Genomic DNA, 20,464 nt, shown 5'->3' on the forward strand with positions numbered 1-20,464 from the left:
GTCTGATTTGTTACATTTCAGTGCAGGGTGGAAATCAAGCATTTTCCTTAAAATACAGTCCTAACATATCTGTGGTATTTGCACTAAGCAGGTTGATTTTTCATTTCTCTACAAATAACACCACTTCCCTTTTGTGACACACAGGAAAATAGGATTTTCAGAGAACTACAAGGTGAATGATTTGCCCAAGTTCTCAAAGCACATCAGCGGAAGGGCATGGAATTAAAAGCCAGGAGTCCTGACTCTCAGACCTTCCTTTTCTATCTCACTAGACCACACTCCTCCAGAGCCCAGGAGGCCCGCCTTCCAGGCTCCTGCCCTAACCCTTAGAATGCACCAAACAATTCCGCGAAGCAATGGCAGAGGCTGTTAGAAAATCTGCCACATGCCACTTAGCTTTCAGGCTCAGAGCCAAGACAATTTTCATTGAGGTGCTTTAAAAATTGATTGGCAGGATCAACTAAAACCTAAACTAAACAAGCAAGCCAGAAGCCAGTAGCATAAAACAAGAACTGCAGCCACTACTTAGGTTACTTACACTTGAAAATACTTCACCCTTCTATACACAATCTAAACAGTAGGGATGGGGAGGGAGGACCTACAAAACCAGCTTACTATCCTATTAAAATATAAGCAACACACAGAATTCAAACTGGAACAGGTACAGAGAAGGGCTGCTAGGATGATCCGAGGAATAGAAAACCTGGCTTATGAAAGGAGACTCAAAGAGCTTGGCTTGTTTAGCCTAACCAAAAGAAGGCTGAGGGGAGATATGATTGCTCTTTATAAATATATCAGAGGGATAAATATCAGGGAAGGAGAGGAATTATTTAAGCTTAGTACCAATGTGGACACAAGAACAAATGGATATAAACTGGACATTAGGAAGTTTAGACTTGAAATTAGACAAAGGTTTCTAACCAGAGGAGTGAAGTTCTGGAACAGCCTTCCAAGGGGAGCAGTGGGGGCAAAAGACACATCTGGCTTCAAGACTAAGCTTGATAAATTTATGGAGGGGATGGTATGATGGGAGAGCCTAATTTTGGCAATTAATTGATCTTTGACTATTAGCAGTAAATATACCCAATGGCCTGTGATGGGATGTTAGATGAGGTGGGATCTGAGTTACTACAGAGAATTCTTTCCTGGGTGTTGGCTGGTGAGTCTTGCCCACATGCTCAGGGTTTAACTGATCGCCATATTTGGGGTCAGGAAGGAATTTTCTTCCAGGGCAGATTGGCAGAGGGCCTGGAGATTTTTCGCCTTCCTCTGCAGCATGGGGCATGGGTCACTTGCTGGAGGATTCTCTGCACCTTGAGGTCTTTAAACCACGATTTGAGGACTTCAATAACTCGGACATAGGTTAGGGGTTTGTTACAGGAGTGGGTGGGTGAGATTCTGTGGCCTGTGTTGTGCAGGAGGTCAGACTAGATGATCATAATGGTCCCTTCTGACCTTAAAGTCTATGAATCCAGAAGAGGCCCATAGGCCCAGATCCAGAAAAGGTATTTAAGTTCCTAACTTCTGTTGAAATCAATGGAAGTCAAGAGCCTAAATACCTTTGTGGATCTGGATCACAGCCTCTTATCTAAAACAGTCCTGCTGACAAAGGCAAAGCTACTTTGAATCGTGTGCACTGTACAGAGTATTTTCCATATGGAAGAAGATTCCCTTCCCCTAATACATCTGAGCTGGCCCCTCGTCAATGGATTCAAAGGTAAAGCCCTCCACCAAAAGCTTCTAATTCTGCACACCGACACTGCAAATGCTGCAAGAAAACAGGGCTCCGACACTCTGCCAGGAGCCCATCCAGTACATTACTGTTAAAAGGCTTCATTCAGCCTGGTTGTTAAATTAAATTAGCCAAAGCAGGAAAGCTTTGAGCAGCTAAACTGAGCCCACATTTTTAAAATAAGGGCATGGGAAAAGGAGAGGGAGGAATAAAGGAGTGTGTTTCCAGCTAACCTTTTTCTCTTTCAGCCTCCTAGTAGGTTCTAGCTTCTTCTACAAGCCAGTGCAAGCCCCTTAGTGTACTGCCCTCTGAGAGTGCAGAGGTGATTACCTAATTAGCCCCAGCTGGGCCAGCCCTGCTAACCTGACAATGCCTGCACTGAGGGCAGCTGTGACCTTTCCTCTGCACAGGGACACAGTGTTAACCCTCTCCTTGCCAAATACAGCATTGTACCATTCCCCTCCTAGGTTACAAGGGTTTCCTGCCTTAGATATTGGCCACGGATGGAGGCAAGGAGCCGGGCTCGACAGCTGAGTGGTCTGATCTGAGTAGACACTTCGGATTACTGCAGGCCCCTCGCTCCCCAGCATCATGGATTTTTATACACACACAGAAGCAAACACTTTTTCCCCCCCATTTGCCGCTACAACAGCTTTCATCAAATCTAACACTGCGATATGCATCCAACCCTGGCTCCCAAACTGGGATTGATTTGTGAAATTCCTGGGCAAGGGAAGGAGCCACACAATGGTCTGAGCGCTGCAGGATGAAGCAAGCAGCATGTCAGAACATATCTAGCAAATGATAAAGGCAAAAAACACCTGGCTGGATGCTTAGAGCCAAATGAAGAGATAATACAGAGTGGCCCTGCCTTGGCTTTACCACAACAGTTGGCTCCCTGCTCCCAAACTCCAGGCTGCTGCAAAGTCTCACCCCCTTTCCAGAGGCTTCTACATCATTGTCTCTCTGCCCCTCCCCTCTATGATGGCTACTGTCTCCAGGGCCACCCTCTCATCTTTGGCTCTGGCTCAGAGGTCAGTTGAGGCCACCTGGTTGCCAAGGGAGACCAGTGACCTGAACCCCACTTTAATCAGCCTCCCTCTCCTATCAATAGGACCTTCTCCATGTAAACTAAGTCACTGCGGGTCAGTGGCTAGGCCCACTCCTCAGCTGTCTATCTCCGTGCCAGGCCACAGGACCAGGGGCTGCTTTCCACACAGGCCCCTCAGCTAGAAAGCAGCAGGCAGCCAAAGCAGAGGGCCTCAAGTGCCACTGCAGCCCTGCTTCCACCTGAGGCAGGTTATGTGGTGGGAGAAAGGCAGCCCACTTCTAGACACACATCCCCACACACGCTGAGAAGACAGCGTTCAGATTCTGATCAGGTTTAGGCTTGCCGTTTAGGTTTGAGGTCAAGCCAGGAGTAAGGTTTGAGGTCACACAGCTCTCATGAGCAGTTATGAGATTTCAGCTCAGAATGACATGACTCATGATTCCGAATGGCATCGACAGCAGATTCTGGAAAAACAGACACCCTTCCTGTTCTGGAGCTGACCCACAGCCAAATCACAGGGCTGAGTTTAGCACCAAGGATTTGAACGTAACCCCCACATGACATACACAATCCAAAATGTAGGGGGTGGGGGATCAGCTCTGAAACTGCAGCTGGGGCCCATCTCTAATACATGCACACACAGTGGCATCTTATTATCCTGTATGTGGATAGAGATGCCCCTTAAAGCAAAGCAAAATGAAAGCAGCTAAATTGAGTTGCCCTGTGAAAGTTAATCACAACAAACGCTACAGAATGAGGAAACAAGTACTTCTAGTGTCCCAGTTAATGGCTGTTAAATCAATATCTTTCTAACCAATGCATGAGGAGCAACAACAGGTAAAATTCCAACTCTAGCGCCATCTGATGGGAAGGGTCAATGCATTTGAACAGATTGGCCTATATATTATATTTAGTTCACAAGCTGTATTTGTGGCTAATTGGTTTTCCTTTTTTAAGGAGACAAAAAAACAACCACCCCACACTTTCAGTGCATCCTTGTAAACAGTGAGTTTCTGCTTTTTTTTAAAAAAAAAATCTTAAAATCTTGTCCTGCACTAGAAAAATTAGCTTAAAAAAAGTACAGATCCAGAAGAATGAATTTCCCAAGGCAACTGACACATGTATCGCAAAGTAATGAGTTTTGATTCTCTTACCAGCTCCTCCTGCTAGTCTCTGCAGCACAGGGGGCCATGTTGAGAATGCTGGAAGAAGATCTGGATAGGACCACAGAGTATAAACTGTCCAAAGGAAAACGGATTTTAAAAACATGGCATTACAGATGTCTCTAGCTGTTGCTTCTCGCCATCTTCAATTACAGCAGCACACCCTTGACTGTAACTAGCCAGATATTTCTCTCACATGGATGGTCAACAAATCAGGCTGCACGGCCCAGCAGCATCAAAATAACAAGCCAGTAGATACTCACAACGAACAAACTAAAATGTTAATGTTTCAGTTTCAAGCTTCCAATGGATTTTAATAAAGGATGGATAGATGATCTATGGCTATCTTGACACTGTCTTCTTTAAATCAAGGATGCTTTGACCTGAATTGTTATGATAACATGGGAGAGTCACTGAGCGGGCAGAGAAAAATGATGGAACAGCATATTGTATCAGGGCAATTCAGTCTTTCACGCACAGAATTCCACATAAAGAAGGTTGAACTTCATACTCACGGCAGTTGTGTCTTACAGTAAGTGGGCCAGAAAGGAAGGATAGTCTAGCAGTTAGGGCAATAGCCCAGGATCTGGGAGACCTGGGTTTAAGTCCCTGTTCCACCCCAGACTTCCTGTGTGATCCTGGGCAAGTCACCTCTCTGTGTCTCAGTTTCCTATATGTACAATAGGGGATAATACTGCCCTACATCACAAGGGTATTGTAAGGATAAATACATTAAAGAATGTGAGGTGCTCAGATACTACAGTAATGGCGTGTACAAGTACCTTGAATAGATGGGCATGCACAGAACTTGTAGGAGAGTTTTATGTCCAAGAGGCAGGAGGGGTTGGGAAAGATATTCTATTTCATGACTCATACCTGTTGGATATAGGGTTTTCTCCAGTTCAAAAAGGACCGGGTTCCTGTTGTTGGCATAGACCGTGACCGCATCCCCTTTGTGAGCATACAGTTTGACTACATTGAGTTCTTCTCTGTTTGGAACAAGTTCTGACAGCTGTTCACTGCTGAGGGCGGGAAAAGCTGCTGCAACATCAGTCCGCAGTTTCCTCCTGTAAAGACAAATCTGTGCTGAGCAAAAGTAAGGTTGTTTTTTTTAAATTTAAATTTTTTAAAGGACAGGGTACAGGCAAAGACTAGTCATGTCTAAGGAGACATGGGCTCAGGTGGGATCCTAGCTATGCAGTGGTTCTCAACCAGGGGTACGTGTACCCCTGGGGGTACACAGAGGTCTTCCAGGGGGTACATCAACTCATCTAGATATTTGCCTAGTTGACAACAGGCTACATAAAAAGCACTAGCGAAGTCCCTACAAACTAAAATTGCATACAGACAAAATGAGAACGTAAGGAATTTTCAGTAACTCTGCTGTGACACTTTTGTATGTTCATGTCTGATTTTGTAAGCAAGTAGTTTTTAAGTGAGGTGAAACTTGGGGGTACTCAAGACAAATCAGACTCCTGAAAGGGGTACAGTAGTCTGGAAAGGTTGAGAACCACTGTGTTCGAGGCATTTAGCTATCAGTTCATTTCTTATGTCTCACTCATGGCACTAGGCAGCAGCAGCAAGGTGGCAGACACGCAGCAGCACTGCTCTAGTGACTGCAGGATCCACTCCCTCTGCTCGCCCCCCAGTTCCGTTCACATTTTGCCTCATGCTCGTTCACGCCACATTCCATCTGTTTTGCAGGCTGAAGCCCTTCTTCAACAGTCACAAACAACATACAATTCTACATCAGCAAAGCTGCTAGTAAAAATGCATCTATCTGAAGATGGAGGGCCTGATTCGCTGTTGTCATGAACCTTTGTGGGGTCATTCACACCAGCACAAAGTGGGTGTAAAACATGAGCAAATCAGACTGGTAGAATTCTACACTCACTTCACATGGGTGTAAGTGACAACACGAATGTACACAGCAATAGCGAACTGGGACCCCACGCCCTCTTTCGGGTAAAGGCCATTGGTTAACTTAGGCTATGTCTTCACTGCTAAAAAGGTATGTGGTTACTGCAAGATAGCTAACTCAAGACAGGTTTCAGAGGGGTAGCCGTGTTAGTCTGTATCAGCAAAAACAAGGAGGAATCCTTGTAGTACCTTAGAGACTAACAAATTTATTTGGGCATAAGCTTTTGTGGGCTATAACCCATTTCATCAGATGCATGGAGTGGAAAATACAGTAGGCAGGTATAAATATACAGCACATAAGATGGGAGTTGCCTTACCAAGTGTGGGGTCAGTGCTAACGAGGCCAATTCAATTAGGGTGGATGTGGCCCATTTCCAACAGTTGACAAGAAGGTGCAAGTATCAACAGAGGGAAAATTCTTTTTTGTAGTGACCCAGCCACTCTCTGTCTTTATTCAGGCCTAATTTGATGGTGTCAAGTTCGCAAATTAATTGCAGTTCTGCAGTTTCTCATTGAAGTCTGTTTTTGAAGTTTTTTTGTTGAAGAATGGCCACTTAAATCTGTTATTGAGCATCCAGGGAGATTGAAGTGCTCTCCTACTGGTTTTTGAATTTTACAATTCTTGATGTCAGATTTGTGTCCATTTATTCTTTTGCGTAGAGGCTGTTCGGTTTGGCCAATGTACATGGCAGAGGGGTATTGCTGGCACATGATGGTATATATCACATTGGTAGATGTGCAAGTGAACGAGCCCCTGATGGTGTGGCTGATGTGGTTATATCCTATGATGGTGTCTAAAGCAACTCCCATCTTTTCATGTGCTGTATATTTATACCTGCCTACTGTATTTTCCACTCCATGCATCTGATGAAATGGGTTCTAGCCCACAAAAGCTTATGCCCAAATAAATGTTAGTCTCAAAGGTGCCACAAGGACTCCTTGTTGTTTTAACTCAAGACAGTTACCTCAATGTAAAATCCTAGCAGAGACAAGGCCTGGGTAGTACTTGATGTCATCCCCTTGCATCCCACCTGATAAGTTATTGATGTAAAAACATGTTTTAAATTTTATTTTGCTGCGAAGGCATCTTCAGTTAAACACTAGTGTGACGGCGTACCCCATAAGGCTTTATGGGGAGGGGGTGCTTATAAATGTATGTATGACATAACTGGAATATGTTTTGTGCTGCCTGTGCCAGGTAACATATCTCCGTAAAGGTTATGGTCTACTATATCTATTCATCCTATTTGTACATATATATATATCATTTTCTACTTGAGGTTAAGAATATGGGCTGTATGCTTGCTTGGTTTCTAAGTAAGCTTCGGGAGGCATTTGGTCAGCTTCCTTAGGAAGGAATTCGCCAGGTTAAGTACCTGATCAGGAAACACTTGGGGAACAATGCATCTTGGAATGCTCCAATCCACATAAGAAGTCTTCCTGGAGACATGCAAGATACCATGTGGACAATGGCATCGGCCTGTAAAGACTGAGTCATGCAGGGGCATGTGACTTGCCCAGGTGTCTCCAAAACTCCATCTTGGAGCTGGACTTTGCATAGGAGGGAGGAGGGGGGTCTCCTCCCACAAGAGAGAGACTATTTATACCTGGGGTAGACCCCTCCATTTGGTCTTCAGCTGGCTAAAGAAGGAGCCTCTCCACCCCCCCAGGATACTTGAAAGAAACTGAAACAAAAGACAGACTACAGGGGTTGTGAGAGATTGCTGGACCCAGGCTAAAGGGAGAGTAGCCTGTAAAAGGGAGCATTCTGGAACTGGTGAGGAACTTATCTGTATTTAGTTTGATTAGGCATAGATTTGCGCATTTTATTTTATTTTGCTTGTGACTTACTTTGTTCTGTCTGCTACTACTTGGAACTACTTAAATCCTACTGTCTGTATTTAATAAAATCACTTTTTATTTAGTAACTTACTCAGAGTATGTATTAATACCTGGGGGAGCAAACAACTGTGCATATCTCTCTATCAGTGTTATAGAGGGCGAACAGTTTATGAGTTTACTCTGCATAAGCTTTATGCAGGGTAAAACGGATTTATCTGGGTTTAGACCCCATTGGGAGTTGGGCATCTGAGTGCTAAAGACAAGCACACTCCTGTGAGCTGGTTTTCAGGTAAACTTGCAGCTTTGGGACAAGTGATTCAGACCCTGAGTCTTTGTTAGAGCAGACAGGAGTGTCTGGCTCAGCGAGACGGGGTGCTGGAGTCCTGAGCTGGCAGGGAAAACAGAAGCAGGAGTAGTCTTGGCACATTGGGTGGCAGCTCCCAAGGGGGTTTCTGTGATCCAACCCGTCACAGTGGCGTAGTCGGCAGGATCTGTGCACAGCTGATTGCTTTGAGATACTGGTAGTGATTTTAAGTGAGTTTTAAGTGTGGTGGCTGGAGAACAGACAAAGTGGTTACTGGTTTGTTATTTTCTGTTTGCTTATTTCGGGAAAGGGAAGTAGGGACAGAAAAGGAAGCAAAATAAGTAAGACGGAAGATCAGAAGAAACTAAAACTGCACAGGGTACAAATTGCCCAGAAAAGCTGAACGCTGGGCACTGTGAAAGTCTTGGTTAACTAAGAATCCCCTGAGCTAAGTGCATCTCAGTTTCAGTGAACTGCAGAGGGGTTGTAGCCCAGCACAAGAAAGCAGGACAATGAGTACTAGTGACGCTGCTAATAAACTAAAGCTGGCCAGGCTGGTAGCAAAAGAGAAAGAAAATGAACATAAGAGACAGTTGGAACTAAGACAATTAGAAATTAGTGCCAGGGAGGCAGAACATGCAAGGGAAGAGGCTGCCCACAAGAGAGCTATGGAGGCGGAGGCAGCGAGGGCAGCAGCGAGAGCGGAGGCAGAACATGCAAGGGAAGAGGCTGCCCACAAGAGAGCTATGGAGGCGGAGGCAGCGAGAGCGGAGGCAGAAACAGCCACCCACAAGAGAGCTATAGAGGCAGAGACAGCTGCCCACGAGAGGGCTATGGAGGTGGAGGCAGCGAGGGAGCGAGCGGCGGCAGCGAGGGAGCGAGCGGCGGCAGCGAGGGCGGAGGCAGAGGCAGCTGCCCAGGAGAGGGCTATGGAGGCCCAGAGGGAGGCCCAGAAACATGAACTGACTGTTATGGAGTCGAGGAGACAAAACCCTCCCCCGGCTGGCTCCGCTTCCCCAAAAATCCACAAATGGGAGCGACTATGTCCACAGTATGACGAGTCCAGCGATATCGCCGAATATTTCATCACCTTTGAGAGACTGTGCACCCTCCATGCCATCCCTGAAGATCAGAAGATGACCACATTGATAGCAAAATTGTCTGGCAGAGCTCTGGACATATTCAATAAGATGCCCATTGATGATGCTTCAAACTATGGTAAATTTAAGGAACTGGTTTTGAAACAGTTTCAGGTTACACCTGAAACCTACAGGGTTAAATTCAGGAGCCTTAAGAGGGGATCTGGATTAAGCAATGTGGCTTATGCCAATGAAATGAGAGATTTGGTAGATAAATGGGTGCGGGGGAGAGGCATTACCAGCTTTGAAGGGATGTGTGATCTGGTTACTCAGGAACACTTCCTGAATATGTGCAGTGATGAGGTAAAACAGTATTTGTGGGACAAAAAGGTAAATGCAGTGGGTGAATTAGCTGAGTATGCTGACTCTTATGAACAAGCACAAGCTGCAATCAAACATAAACCACTGGTGGAGGGGTATAAGGTTGGGGGAAAGCAGAATCACCGTTTTACCCCCGGGTCTGGGAAAAAGGAGGCTGGGCGGTCACCTCCCCATTCCCCTGGTACTCGTCCCAAATTTCCTGTGCAAGGAGAGGAGCCCAAGAGGTGCTATCATTGTAAGTCCACTGAGCACCTGAGGAATAAGTGTCCCTTGCTAAGTGGAAACAGGCAACAAGTAACACATGAAGCTGTGGCTTCTCAGAGCCAGGCTGTGGCCTCTTTCCACACAGGATTTGTAAAGCTTGCTTCCACACAACCAAGCAATGAACATATGCATGCTGTTAAATTAAATGGTCAAATGCTTCTTGGATTAAGGGACACGGGTGCTGAGATTTCTGTGGTCAGGAGGGACCTGATCCAGGAAAAGGATTTGTTGCCAGGTAAAATGGCAGAATTAGAGCTGGTAGGGGGTTACAAAGTCCTTGCACCTTTAGCTAAAGTACACATGCAAACTCAGGATTTGCAGGCTGAGCTGACTGTTGCAACGGTGGCACACAATTTTGCACCATTTCTACTGGGGAATGATTTCTTTAGTGTGGCAGAATCTGTCCCAGGGTTGGTTAGCAGTGAGAAGGAATCTTGTGCTAAAAGCCCCAGAGGGGGGGGTGAAGGCACAGGAACTGCTGGGGGAATAGGAAAGCGTCTCTTAGATTCCTCTGCAGAAGTAAAGGATGCAGCTTCGGGGGCAGGGCTGGTTGTAGCCAGTTCCTATAGCCCTGGGGCTCCCGGGAAGTTCAAGAGGGAGGAGCTGGATAAAGCTAGCTCCTGTCCCGTAATCATCTCCCCGGGGGAGGGGGATGTACCACCTTGTAGCAAGGAGGCCACCACAGCTGCTGACTGCCAGAAAGTTGCAGGTCAGCAGGGGGCCGGGCCTGCCCTGGGGTGCACAGAGGCGTGTGTCCCACAGGTGGAAGTTGGGGTCCTGGGGACCGCTGCGGTGGGAACAGGCCCCAAGGACTCTGTAGCTGGGTGCCAGCCCAACCCGAGTGAAAGGGGGGGGATTTTGCTGGCCAGTAAGAGGTGGGTCGCTGGTAGCTGCGAGTCCACAGCTGGGGCAGGATCACCTTCCCTTTTGGGGGACACAAGAGTGTCGGACCCAGAGGGGAGCCCAAAGAGGGAAGCCCAAATGGAAGGTCAGGGGGGGCCAGAGAGTCCACCTACCTTTGGTAGGGAGGGGCTTTCCCAGGAGGAGGGTGAAAAGCCCGCATTCGAAAGGCCAGTCCCCTCTCCTGTGGATCAGGTTTCAAGGGAAACCTGGGGGTCAGGTCTCCGGGATGAGGGGGTCCATTCAGCTGACCCCTTGGAAACAGAAAGTGGGGTGCCCAAAGGGGTCCAGAGCACCCCAGGGAAAGATGTTGTTCTTGCTACACTTGCAAGAGATAAAACTCTCTCTCCAAGACAGGGGGGGGGAAATCTCTGCATGGGAGGAACTTCACAAGGGAGTGGGGCCCAGCCCAGAGAAACTCCAGAGGGAGGGGCCGAGGGCAAGCATGGTCGTAGTACACCCTTTCCGGGCCAAAGACCCAAGCACATGCCCGAACTAGAAGTCTTCCCCAAAGAGGCAGAAGAATCGGCATCAGAGTGTCTACCAGAGGGCACAGAGAACTGGGAAAATGCAATAGGGGCTAAACAAGTCAAATTGAGTGAACGAAGCCTGTCCACCGTAGATTTGCTGTTAACCTTGTGTCTTTGGCTAATTCACCTATGGGATAAAATAAAAGAATTCACACTAGTGGTAAACCCTTTAAAGATGTGGAACATACCTAATTTGTGGAAGAAGCTGTTATACATGCTGGGGATGGTAACAAGACAGCCCCACCAGCATGTTACTTTACAGCCCATACCTGTAAAAAGCAGCAAAAGCCTAACAGGCCCATGCTGCTGTGTAGAAGGGGAAACTGAGGCACACCGCCTCATGGTATTGGTGGCTAGATGCCAAGACACCTCCACTTTAACGGATATTGCTGCCTGCATTCTGTTAGCAATACTACATCCCTACCTGTTTGCAAGCATCTGGGGACCAGGAACCCCAAAGCGGGCTAGGACCCCTAGAAGTGACATCATATGGTTTCAAGGTACTGAAAGGGAGTGTGACCAAAAACAAACAGAAATTTTCCAGGTACTGCCTCCGCCATGGACAGTGTCCAAGTCTCTGGCAGTAAGTTCAGGGGGAGGGTGTGACGGCGTACCCCATAAGGCTTTATGGGGAGGGGGTGCTTATAAATGTATGTATGACATAACTGGAATATGTTTTGTGCTGCCTGTGCCAGGTAACATATCTCCGTAAAGGTTATGGTCTACTATATCTATTCATCCTATTTGTACATATATATATATCATTTTCTACTTGAGGTTAAGAATATGGGCTGTATGCTTGCTTGGTTTCTAAGTAAGCTTCGGGAGGCATTTGGTCAGCTTCCTTAGGAAGGAATTCGCCAGGTTAAGTACCTGATCAGGAAACACTTGGGGAACAATGCATCTTGGAATGCTCCAATCCACATAAGAAGTCTTCCTGGAGACATGCAAGATACCATGTGGACAATGGCATCGGCCTGTAAAGACTGAGTCATGCAGGGGCATGTGACTTGCCCAGGTGTCTCCAAAACTCCATCTTGGAGCTGGACTTTGCATAGGAGGGAGGAGGGGGGTCTCCTCCCACAAGAGAGAGACTATTTATACCTGGGGGAGACCCCTCCATTTGGTCTTCAGCTGGCTAAAGAAGGAGCCTCTCCACCCCCCCAGGATACTTGAAAGAAACTGAAACAAAAGACAGACTACAGGGGTTGTGAGAGATTGCTGGACCCAGGCTAAAGGGAGAGTAGCCTGTAAAAGGGAGCATTCTGGAACTGGTGAGGAACTTATCTGTATTTAGTTTGATTAGGCATAGATTTGCGCATTTTATTTTATTTTGCTTGTGACTTACTTTGTTCTGTCTGCTACTACTTGGAACTACTTAAATCCTACTGTCTGTATTTAATAAAATCACTTTTTATTTAGTAACTTACTCAGAGTATGTATTAATACCTGGGGGAGCAAACAACTGTGCATATCTCTCTATCAGTGTTATAGAGGGCGAACAGTTTATGAGTTTACTCTGCATAAGCTTTATGCAGGGTAAAACGGATTTATCTGGGTTTAGACCCCATTGGGAGTTGCTGTGACGGGTTGGATCACAGAAACCCCCTTGGGAGCTGCCACCCAATGTGCCAAGACTACTCCTGCTTCTGTTTTCCCTGCCAGCTCAGGACTCCAGCACCCCGTCTCGCTGAGCCAGACACTCCTGTCTGCTCTAACAAAGACTCAGGGTCTGAATCACTTGTCCCAAAGCTGCAAGTTTACCTGAAAACCAGCTCACAGGAGTGTGCTTGTCTTTAGCACTCAGATGCCCAACTCCCAATGGGGTCTAAACCCAGATAAATCCGTTTTACCCTGCATAAAGCTTATGCAGAGTAAACTCATAAACTGTTCGCCCTCTATAACACTGATAGAGAGATATGCACAGTTGTTTGCTCCCCCAGGTATTAATACATACTCTGAGTAAGTTACTAAATAAAAAGTGATTTTATTAAATACAGACAGTAGGATTTAAGTAGTTCCAAGTAGTAGCAGACAGAACAAAGTAAGTCACAAGCAAAATAAAATAAAATGCGCAAATCTATGCCTAATCAAACTAAATACAGATAAGTTCCTCACCAGTTCCAGAATGCTCCCTTTTACAGGCTACTCTCCCTTTAGCCTGGGTCCAGCAATCTCTCACAACCCCTGTAGTCTGTCTTTTGTTTCAGTTTCTTTCAAGTATCCTGGGGGGGTGGAGAGGCTCCTTCTTTAGCCAGCTGAAGACCAAATGGAGGGGTCTCCCCCAGGTATAAATAGTCTCTCTCTTGTGGGAGGAGACCCCCCTCCTCCCTCCTATGCAAAGTCCAGCTCCAAGATGGAGTTTTGGAGACACCTGGGCAAGTCACATGCCCCTGCATGACTCAGTCTTTACAGGCCGATGCCATTGTCCACATGGTATCTTGCATGTCTCCAGGAAGACTTCTTATGTGGATTGGAGCATTCCAAGATGCATTGTTCCCCAAGTGTTTCCTGATCAGGTACTTAACCTGGCGAATTCCTTCCTAAGGAAGCTGACCAAATGCCTCCCGAAGCTTACTTAGAAACCAAGCAAGCATACAGCCCATATTCTTAACCTCAAGTAGAAAATGATATATATATATGTACAAATAGGATGAATAGATATAGTAGACCATAACCTTTACGGAGATATGTTACCTGGCACAGGCAGCACAAAACATATTCCAGTTATGTCATACATACATTTATAAGCACCCCCTCCCCATAAAGCCTTATGGGGTACGCCGTCACAACTAGTACTGACTGAACTTAGTGAATGCTAGCTTTGTGCTGCAAGGCCCTTAGTGGACTTGGTTTGTATTATTACAAATATTTAAAGTATGCGGTCCCAGGCTAGTATGGGGACGAGGTAATATCTTTTATTGGACCAACTTCTGTAGAGCTGTGTGTAAACTCAAAAGCTTGTCTCTTACCAACAGAAGTTGGTCCAATAAAATATATTACCTCACCCACCTTGTGTTTCAAAAATTTTAAGTGTTAATATGTTCACTGCGGCATTACACAAAATATTACAAATAGACTTCCATAGGCTAGCAGAAATATGGTAAGGGAGGTTTTCCTGCTAAAAGAAAGAAAGCCTTCAAAATTTGCCTCACAACACGACTCAGACTGCCACATTATTTAAAGCCCATCTGTTTCAAAGCTACTGTGTAACCTATCCTTGGGTGCATTCCATCTGGCAACGCTTATATACCAACGCTACAGAAAAAGAATCCACAGCCTAGCTTCACTTATTTGGAAGGAGATACATTGCAGACTCTCAGGAATGGCATTTAAGAAATAATAATAAAAAAAGCCTCCCCCTCTTGTGATGCAGGATATTGCTGTCTGCTCTTCAGCAAGATGTAAAAATCTGACTCATGCCTCTTAGAAATCGCTCCTGTTCAAGCTTGTAAAAGCTTGTGACTGTGCCTGACAACCAGACAAAGCAGGAGGAGGTAAATCATGCTAGCTACCCTAAAAATCTCACCGTGGGCCTGGAGTGAAATTAACATAACTCACTCACCTATCAGACCCTTTGATGGCAGTGTTGGATTTCACCCTGAAGGACTTGGAAAACATGATCCACTCCAAAGGGGAGGCTTCACGCCCCTCCTTCGGCTCTGCCCCCCAAACCCTGGCAGGCCGAGAGGTGCTGGGCCAGCCGTGCAGGTAGGATGCTAGAAAGGCGAAAGCATGAGTTAAGCCCCAGGATTGCAGCGCTCCTGCTTCATTGCATGGGAGCAGCCATGTTGCAGTCCTGCAGCAAAAAGAGCCCGTGTGGCAACACGTAGCTGCTTTCTTCTGCTTCCTCTGCAATGGCCAGGCTGTCTAATGCCTGCTGGGCGAGGGAGGCTGATCCTGCCAACGCGTACACCCGCGTGAGTAACTTTGCCTATAGAAGTAGTGCTACTGGAGTCAATGGGACCGCTGCCGTAAGTAAATTACTCATGAGTGCAAAGATAATTGCAGCCCAGTTAAGTTTGCAGACACCAAAACATTTGGAAGATGCATCACAGAACCAGGCTGCTGCTGTTGCTGGAGTGGCAGGAAGAAATCAGCTTCCCAGCGTTCCCAGCCCTCGTGGAAGGGGCTAGGGGGAGGAGCTGCGAAATGTGAACACGTGTCTGAGTCTGGAGACAGCTGGTAACGATACAAGCTTGGCGAGGTATCAACTGCCCGATCCTGGAACACACCCTCAGGAGGGGTGGCTTGTGCTTTGGGGACCTGATTGCCTTAATTCAGCCCTTCGAGCTAGGCCGCCCTGCCAAAAATCTCACTCCTTTGGAGGGACAGTCCCTCATTTTAGAGGCTGCTACTCTGAAACCTGTCATTTTAGATTCTCACTTTACGAAGTGTAGGTCTTTGAACAAAATCTTCCTAACCTTTGTTAAAAATAAACCTTACAAAACCACTTAATAATTCTCACCCAGTTTGCATTTTACTTAGCATGGATAGTGGATAGAGATTTTTTGTACTTGCCCCTTGCAAAGAGTGCGGTCACATAGCTTTCTGTCTCTCGCTTTTGATTAATTGCCTGACCTCCAGCCAGAGGTCTCCAAACACCTTCCCCTGCAATGCTACATGTCCCATCCTGTATACAATAATATTTCATGTATGTGTGTATGCATGTCCTTGTTAAAGAGTGTTATTTCCCCCCCCCCTTTTTATAGTGAATATTACAGTAATAAGAAGGCCTCCGTCCTGCAATAGGATGCATGCAAGTAGACCTGTGTCAATGAGGATTTACATCAATAAGACGCTGCGCTGGCCTGTCTGAATGGATCCAATTGCAGGACCAGGGCCTAAATTACGTCTCTCTTCTGATATCTGGCTAGAAAACAAGAAAAGCACAGGCCCAGGCATACCAAGCAAGAAGATGCAGCAATTTCAAGACAGAAACTATTTGAAGGAAACCAGAAAATTAGTCACACATTTTGCTCTATGGAAGGAATAATGGGGAATGTCTGATGCATGTAGGAAAGAAATGTGTGAGCAATTTTCTGGTTTTCTTCAAATAATTCCCACTTTGAAATGGGTGCTTTTGTGTTTGGGTGATACTATATTTTGTGCAGGCTGACTATTTTTCAGATCCTTTACTGTATTTTAGGAGAAACATTTGCAACTTTAAAAAAAAATCTGTGTTTTCAATTCAGACTTCTGTATATTGTTCAGACATAATAAACTTGCAGAGGATTCCAAAATTGTGACAGTATACAGACCTGATCATGCAAACACTTATCCACCTGCTTCACTTTACTCATTGTGAGATGTCCCATTGAAGGGACATCACAGAAACTAGCGGGCTTAAGTGTTGGGTGAACTGAAAACAGGCAAAATTGTTGCACAGTACGGGAACACAGCACTGAACCTGGGGCCTCTCTTGGAGCATGCGCCAAACATGCCACAGTCACACCACGCTGAGACCAGGGGAACTGAGAATAAGCAGGTTCAGTGCATGCCATAGTTGAGATGCGGGATGAGAACACCCACTGCAATGAATGGGATGGTTCACACCCCTCGGAGCTATTCTTTCAAGCTATTTTAATCTTCATGGGATTTTCTGATTCCACACCTCTGCAAGTCTCCTATGCTACAGAGGAGCACGCAGAGCCCCTTCACCCTACACTGAGGTGGGGTAGGGACTCTGGGGTCCCTTCCCCCTTTCTGCCTCCTTCTAGCAGATGCACTCCTCACAGACCCACCTAGAGAACAAGGAAATGCACAGTTAAGGTAACCTCCTCTTCTAGACCATACACGCGACACAACCTTAACTCTGCTACTGGGGAGATGGCCTTAGTCACAGGGAATATAACAATACCTTATCCATCCTAACAAAAACTGATAGTTTCATAGTGCCCACAATGCTCCATGTCAGCATTCCTATTATACACTTTTATGTACCTTCATTGTGTTCTCTGTGGCACCATTGATAGAAGATGCTGGTAGGGCACTGGCAGACCTCACAGTGGTATAGCAACGCCATTTTCCTGAGGCACTTTTGAGAGCAGGAATGTAAAGATGTAAAATTTCCTCTGACTTAGCCCAACACTGCCCTTTTTCATCCTAACTGCTGAACTCAACCCACTTTAGGGAAGGGAAGGCACTGAGATCTCCCTGAGGTACTCTTTATTGTGGTGATCAAAGGGGAAGAGGGTTAAGGCAATGGTGGGAGTGCTATGGGAAGCATTATCTTAACTGAGCATTTCCTTGTTTTCTAATGTTTGTGTTTTGTTTTGTGTATTTGCTGATGCTCAGGCATGTGCTTGTCAGGTGGCCACTTCTACATTCTGGGAGGGTATGATGAGGCATTGCCAGGCAACCTACCCTCCCTTTAACTGTGTTTTATTAAAACAACAAGGAGTCCAGTGGCACCTTAAAGACTAACAGATTTATTTGGGCATAAGCTTTCGTTTTTCGTGTTTTGTTAGTGAATAGAGGATTCCACATAGCTTCACACACAGGAACAGTCAGTGGAAAAAGAACGGAAGCCCTCGTACACGTTAAAAGGTTTTGAATAATGATTTATAAAAATAAATCACAGTTCAGTGTGAATAGAGTCTCCAATTTCTCTCACATGCATGACGTGCCTCTGGGGATATGGGCAGGGTTGTGATGCCTGCTGCCAACACCAGATGGCTCTCAGGTTTTCCTTTCAGAGTGTTAGCTGTGTTAGTCTGTATCAGCAAAAACAAGGAGGAGTCCTTGTGACACCTTAGAGACTAACACATTTATTTGGGTATAAGCTTTTGTGGGCTAAAACCCACTTCCACAAAAGCTTATGCCCAAATAAATGTGTTGGTCTCTAAGGTGCCACAAGGACTCCTCGAGGTTTTCCTTTGCAACACTATTCATATCTCCCCTCATCAGCAAACCAAGAGTTAGGGACACAGGACGCTCATTAACGTCTCCTTTGTTCAAACACGCATTAGAGGACTGTAACACTTTACATAGAGTAGACATATTCCCTACCCTAAAAAGTTTCTCTCTCTCTCTCTAAGGTACTTATCTGACCACCATTATTGTAGTAGCTGAGTGCTTTGCAATCTTGAATGCATTTATCCTTATAACACTCCAGTGTGGTAGGGAAGTGCTAGCTATTAGACTCATTTTACTGATGGGAGTCAGACGTCTTCACTGACACAAGAGTTTTTTTTGTTTGTTTGTTTGTTTGTTTTGTACAAGATCCCTAATACATACTAGTTATCTCACTGTAAAATCCTAAATGGAGACAAGGTACTAGTAGTTTTTGTCACAAGGTAGCCCTAGCCAGCAGTATAGTGCTGACTTATCTTAGTTCACCTCATGGTTAAACCACAGTGCCTTGTCTCTGCTCTATTTGCTTTAGGTTGGGGGGTTGTCTGTAAGCGAGGACAGGTCTGTCTCCCAAGATCTGTGAGAGTAAAGGATCATCTTTCAGGATAGGTTGTAGATCTCTGATGATGCGCTGGAGAGGTTTTAGTTGGGGGCTGAAGGTGACAGCTAGTGGTGTTCTGTTATTTTCTTTGTTGGCCCTGTCTTGTAGGAGGTGACTTCTGGGTACTCGTCTGGCTCTGTCAATCTGTTTTTTCACTTCAGCAGGTGGGTATTGTAGTTTTAAGAATGCTTGATAGAGATCTTGTAGGTGCTTGTCTCTATCTGAGGGATTGGACAGACCTGTCCTCGCTTACAGACAACCCCCCAACCTAAAGCAAATACTCACCAGCAACCACACATCACTGAACAAAAACACTGACCCAGGAACCTATCCTTGTAACAAAGCCCGATGCCAACTCTGTCCACATATCTATTCAGGTGACACCATCATAGGGCCTAATCACATCAGCCATACCATCAGGGGCTCGTTCACCTGCACATCTACCAATGTGATATATGCCATCATGTGCCAGCAATGCCCCTCTGCCATGTACATTGGCCAAACCGGACAGTCTCTACGCAAAAGAATTAATGGACACAAATCTGACATCAGGAATCATAATACTCAAAAACCAGTGGGAGAACACTTTAACCTGTCTGGCCATTCTTTGACAGACCTGCGGGTGGCTATCTTAAAACAGAAAAACTTCAAAAACAGACTCCAACGAGAGACTGCTGAGCTGGAATTGATATGCAAACTAGACACAATCAACTCAGGGCTAAATAGGGATTGGGAATGGCTGAGCCATTACAAACATTGAATCTATCTCCCCTTGTAAGTATTCTCACACTTGCTTCTTATCAAACTGTCTGTACTGGGCTATCTTGATTATCACTTCAAAAGTTTTTTTTCTCTTACTTAATTGGCCTCTCAGACTTGGTAAGACAACTCCCACCTGTTCATGCTCTCTGTATGTGTGTATATATATCTCCTCAATATATGTTTCACTCTATATGCATCCGAAGAAGTGGGTTGTAGCCCACGAAAGCTTATGCTGTAATAAATTTGTTAGTCTCTAAGGTGCCACAAGTACTCCTGTTATTTTGACAGTATAATATACTGGTATAGCTATTCCGGAAAAGCACTTCTAGTGTAGACTTATCCAAGGTCACACAGGGAGTCTGTGGTGGAGCTAAAAAATGAACCAGGTTTCTATTTAGCACCCTAACCGCTCTTCTACTCTCCCTGTTAGCTCAGGATATCAACCTACAGTAGACATCACAGGAGGAAATGAACAGGGCTTTGCAGTTAAAAGGGGCTATAAGTAAAGGAAGAATGGAAAGGGGAAAAAGAAAAGCCAAACCCCATTACACTCCAGGGGCCCAGGGGAGGGCCTCTCCCAGCAACAAACGTGTTTGCTTAGCTGCAGTTATGTCAATGGAATGGAAAACTTTCCATTTCCAATCCCCAGTAGCTTTTAATTGGGTGTGTGGGTGTGTGTGGGGTGGCTAACGTTTGTTTGCACTGAGTGAGTCCCAGGCAGCAGCAGCAGCTCTGGGTCCTGCACACATAGAATCATAGAATATCAGGGTTGGAAGGGACCTCAGGAGGTCATCTAGTCCAACCCCCTGCTCAAAGCAGGACCAATTCCCAACTAAATCATCCCAGCCAGGGCTTTGTCAAGCCGGGCCTTAAAAACCTCCAAGGAAGGAGACTCCACCACCTCCCTAGGTAAAGCATTCCAGTGCTTCACCACCCTCCTAGTGAAATAGTGTTTCCTAATATCCAACCTAGACCTCCCCCACTGCAACTTGAGACCATTGCTCCTTGTTCTGTCATCTGCCACCTCTGAGAACAGCCGAGCTCCATCCTCTTTGGAACCCCCCTTCAGGTAGTTGAAGG

General features: G+C 45.8%; 1 protein-coding gene across 1 annotated transcript in view; it reads right to left on the reverse strand.

The window, feature by feature from the left end:
• The window catches only part of EIF2D (eukaryotic translation initiation factor 2D), a 31,703-nt gene extending 16,895 nt beyond the window's left edge, over positions 1–14,808 (reverse strand). Inside the window, exons 1-3 of the mRNA XM_065403950.1 lie at positions 14,732–14,808; positions 4,823–5,013; positions 3,938–4,021 (exon numbers count right to left, since the gene is read on the reverse strand). Coding sequence (XP_065260022.1) covers positions 3,938–4,021; positions 4,823–5,013; positions 14,732–14,787 — 331 coding nt within the window. The 5' untranslated portion in view covers positions 14,788–14,808. The remainder of the gene's footprint in view (positions 1–3,937; positions 4,022–4,822; positions 5,014–14,731) is intronic.
• Between the last annotated feature and the right edge of the window lie 5,656 nt (positions 14,809–20,464).

This window comes from Emys orbicularis, chromosome 4, assembly GCF_028017835.1.
Source record: "Emys orbicularis isolate rEmyOrb1 chromosome 4, rEmyOrb1.hap1, whole genome shotgun sequence".
NCBI lineage: Eukaryota > Metazoa > Chordata > Testudines > Emydidae > Emys > Emys orbicularis.